Raw genomic sequence first — 4585 nt, forward strand, 5'->3', positions numbered from 1 at the left:
CTACTGCAGCTTCCCCGCTTCCCTGTCTGCCAGCAGCCCCACTCCCGCTGCTGCCACCGGCCCTGCTTGCACCTGCTGAGCAATTGGGGCCTGTGCCAGCAGCACGTGCAAGTAGGGACAGCACCAGCAGCAGTTGTAAGTGGTGGCTCTGGTGCGAGCTGCGGATGCGAGTAGTGGCTGCTGGCCCTGATCGTGCCTCAGGAGTAGGAGGAGGTGGACAAGCCCTGAGGTGTGATCAGAGCCAGCAGCCACCAAGCACACCTGCTGATGGCACCGAGAGAATGGGGTGCTGGGCGCTGGCAGCGGGTGCAAGCAGTGGCTCCAGTGCCGGCAGCGGGTGCGAGCAGGGCTGGCTCTGACAGCAGGTGTGAGTGTCAGGCAGGACCACAGCATGTGGGAGCAAAGAATTTTCAGTAACCACCAGAGGCTTGCCCCAATGAAAGCAACCGGTGCCCCACCTTGGTCTGGTGCCCCTGCTCACCTGCTCCACCATTCCGTGTGGCCAATGCTCACTACGTTCTGCACGCACCCCCTGGTGGTCAGTGCAACATCATAGCGAGTGGTTGTTTGGGTGTTCTGCCATTTGGTCTTTTTGCATGTTAGGGTTTTATATATGTAGATGATAGAAGGTAATAAGTGGTAAAGAGAAAAAAAGCAAGAAGAAGAGGATTGGGGTGTGTTGGCAGGGTAGGGTACAATATCAGAAAGGAGGGTCAAGGTGTTTGATATTTGAGTAAAGATCTGGAGGAGGCGGGGCCAAGAGTAGGAGCATTCTGCAGAGGTACAGAACCAGCAAGTGCAAACACTTGAGGGGGTTGTTGCTGAGGGATGAGGGATGAGGAATAGTAAGAAGGCCAGTGTGTGGGAGAAGTAGGAGATGAGGCCAGGCAGGTAATGAGGCAAGTGGTGAGAGGAGAGGAAGGGCAGATCAGCTGGGACCTTGTGCGTCATTGCAGTGCTCTAGGTATTTACTCTGTGAGATGCAGTACTTTATGATAAGGGAGACGTGGTCAGATCTACCTTTTAGGCAAAAGTTGGGCTACAGTGTGGACTACAGACTGAATGGGAGTAAGGGTCATCATTCTATGTGAACCTTAGGAAGTAACTAGAGTCACTGGATGAAAGGGGCTGATTTCTCTACGTCAATGACCTCAATTAACTGACTACCCATCAGTGATACTGGCTCAGAGTTATACTCAGCAGTGTGTCACCAGCAGTCCCAGCAGATGCCAGGGATGTTGACACTGGGAAATTTCTACTTAAGTAAGGCATTACCCTGAGTGGCCAGATTATTATTTATTATGATCTCTGAATGCATAATAATCTGGCCACTCAGTGTATATCCTATATAATAAAAGGCTAATATGCAAATTGTCCCCTCGACCAGGAGTTTGACCAGCAGGCAGGCTGGCCAACCGTTCATGTTCCCGCCCCCTGGCCAGGCTGGCCGGACCCCACCCATGCACGAATTCATGCACCAGGCCTCTAATATATATATGTGTGTGTGTGTGTGTGTGTGTGTGTGTGTGTGTATACACACACACATTGAGTGGCCAGATTATTGTGTTCAGAGATCATAATAATCTGCCCACTCAGTGTATACCCTATGACATCCCAGATTCCTTCCAATGAGGAGTGTCTGATTTCATAGGTCGTCACCTCAGTCTCCCCCAGGTTAGACTATAGCTCCGTGAATGTAAGGGCTTTGTCTGTTCTGTTAATTGCTCTATTCCTGGTGCTTTGAATAGTGTCAAGAATATAGCAGATACTCAATTAGTATTTGTTAAATGTAAGAGTTAAACTTACTGCAGGACCTTAAGCAATATACTTTTCTTCTCTGCATTGATGGCCTCTAATGACCTTTCTAGGTCTGCCAGGCTATGTTCCCATTTTCTAACTCCAAGACATTGTTTCTAAAAGGGTTTGCAGCCTCTGGGACATTTGGGAAGGGGGGTTCTTATAGAGGCGGTGGCGGTGGGGGGGGGGAGGCAGGGATGGGTAGGGGCAAACCTGATTTAAGGAGAAGTGAAGAGATATGTCCTTTGGAGCTGGGACCAGGGCACTCTGAAAATCATTGTGAATTGTCTCTTTGAGATGCACAGGGTTCTAATTCCAGCAAGGGATATTTTACTAAAACCTGAGGGTACAGGATGCTGAGGACCCATCCCAAGCATGTTGCCTTTACCTCCTTTGAGTCAGCCTTGTCAATAAATTGTTTACAGTCCCTGAGGCTCTCTTGGGCGGCGGCGGGGGGGCCGGGGGGGGGGGTTTGGGCAGCATAAATAGCAGGAGGGACGCCTTTTAAGTATTTTTTTATGAAGTTTACAAATGACAAGATTTCTTTAAAGAAAAATTTTCATTGAGGCTCAGCATTACTGTGTGTCCCAGACACCAGGGTGTAGTGATTTCATGTCCCCCTGAGTTTTGGCAGAATTGTCAACATCAACATGTTGGCTGACTGTGCCCAGATTTGTTACCAGATAAGCCAATGATATATGCTGTCATATTTACTGAATATAGAATAAAATATAAAAGACACCAGGTAATTTTCAATAGCTTTATTATGCAGTTAAATTTAATTTATTTTGAATAAGACAGAGTCTTTTCAATGTTAAGTAGCATGCACATGTGTGTTTAGTATTTTTCCAATTGTTTTAATGATAAATTTAAGGAAGTGGGTAGGGTTCAGCTTCCATCATCTAGGAGAAAAAAACAAACACACAAGTTAGAATTTAGTTACTTATTAATTGTGAGGTTATTAACATCTGTATTTCCTGGCAGATGATCTAAGTGTCATAGGGAAACACTGGACAAAACAACAACAACAAAAAATACAAACAAACAGAAAACACAGAAATAAACCCCAAATCTAAGGGTTTCATCTGTGGGGACTTTCTGTCCTTCTTCAGATACTTTCCCTTGTTGATTTTTTACTCACATGGGCCCAAGGAGGGTTAGAGTGTGGACTGCACCCCTGCAATGTCCAGTCATCCACCCTCCCACCTAACAGTACAAGAATAGTCACCTTCTTCCTGGGATCCCTTCCTTTAGGGCCTTAACCCTGGGTGAACATGGTAGCGGGCAGCAGCTTGGAGTGGGCAGCACTTCCAGACTTGCTCAAGAGCACAGCAAGCTTATTGGTCAAGCAGGTACCTGTGTTGCAGGTTCTCTTCTGGGTAGCAGCACTGATTTACATGATGGAGAAAAACAGAACACCTGTCAGTAAGAGGCTGGTGGGGGCAAAGCCTTCCCATGGGACAGTCATTACTGTTCTGAAAGGTACCAACGAACCTTAAGTGTTGCTCTTACTGAACACAATTATCACAGCAGATAATCATTGGCCATTTGGGGAATTTCCATGATAACTCCCCATAGAGAGTTTATAGCACTGATTTCTGGAGGTGTTTTCCTTCTCCCTATCACAGCTGTTCTTACTGGGCAGGTGTGGAGCCTTACCTGGAATCCAGTGCTGCCTGCTCCTTGTCACCGACCATCTTCTTCATAATCTCCTTCACCAGTATAGACAGAAGGAGTTCCTCTTCCTCCTCACTGAGTGAGACGTCCTCCATGGCAGACCTGAGGAGAAATAGCAGCCCAATACAAGCTCTGAGTCCTTCCTGCCCCCTCCCCAGGATAAGCATCCAGGCTTCCTGGTTCTTGGGTTTCCTCGAAGGAAGTGGCCACCTCAACTCCCAGTGGACAGGGTATGATTCATCAGGAGCCAGGCACTGGTGTGACCTCCAAGCAGTGTTGTGCTGAATCCAGATCATGTAGGCTTATGAAAGATGAACTTTTTAGAAATTTTTGTGACCATAGTTTTGCATATAGCCAATATTAAAAATTAAATGATAAAAACTTACAGGTAGTGCTAAAGCCAAAAATGGTTCCAGTTTATTAAATATAATTTGTACAAGGGTCAGAAAGATTAACAGCTCACATTGATTTAATAACTATGAATTTATTGGCCAAAAAGGTAGATTAGAATACAATTCATTTCTGAGATCATGGTTGAAATAGAAAAATGAAAATTTTGGTAAAAACCAACAAAATCATTCTGTGAGACTGAATGAATTATATGAAATTTATAATAAAGAACATCAGATATCATTACAATGAAGAATATCAGATATTCTTTATATCAGAAAAAAAACATACACTCCTCTTGGTGCTCCCCCCCCACCTTCACCCCCCTTTCAGCAAACCACAATTCAGATCACAGAATTGTTTGATTCCAGGGCCACTGGAAGGAGAATGCACTACTTTCAGGGCTGTCTTACCTGAATGGTGCTGCCTCGATCATGCCCACCTGGTACAGGACCAAGATGCCAAGAGCCAGGAAGGGTAAGAACTTCCCAAAGCCCATGATGTCTCTCTGCAAAGGAACAATCATGTCAGCATCTACACCAGTTGGAAGTTTTATGAACCCACAGATCTGAGCTCATATTTAGGGCTGTAAGGGGATGTTGAGGGAGAGTGTAAGTAGAGAGGGAATATCTGCAATTGAAATCTCTGAGAAACAAGATCACACTTTACTGCTTAGCTGATCTACACTTCAGCAGAGTCCCCAAGTTTAACAGAGAGTTAA

General features: G+C 45.7%; 1 protein-coding gene across 1 annotated transcript; it reads right to left on the reverse strand.

The window, feature by feature from the left end:
• Window positions 1-3055: 3055 nt before the first annotated feature.
• On the reverse strand, window positions 3056-4363 carry LOC307110311 (calcitonin gene-related peptide 1-like; the record flags this gene model as incomplete). Its single annotated transcript, XM_079789378.1, has 3 exons — window positions 3056-3185; window positions 3457-3576; window positions 4278-4363. 3 exons carry the CDS (start codon window positions 4361-4363, stop codon window positions 3056-3058), a joined length of 336 nt encoding a protein of 111 aa, XP_079645504.1.
• Window positions 4364-4585: the final 222 nt, after the last annotated feature.

The sequence above is a fragment of the Cnephaeus nilssonii genome, assembly GCF_951640355.1.
Source record: "Cnephaeus nilssonii genome assembly, chromosome: 13".
Lineage (NCBI taxonomy): Eukaryota > Metazoa > Chordata > Mammalia > Chiroptera > Vespertilionidae > Cnephaeus > Cnephaeus nilssonii.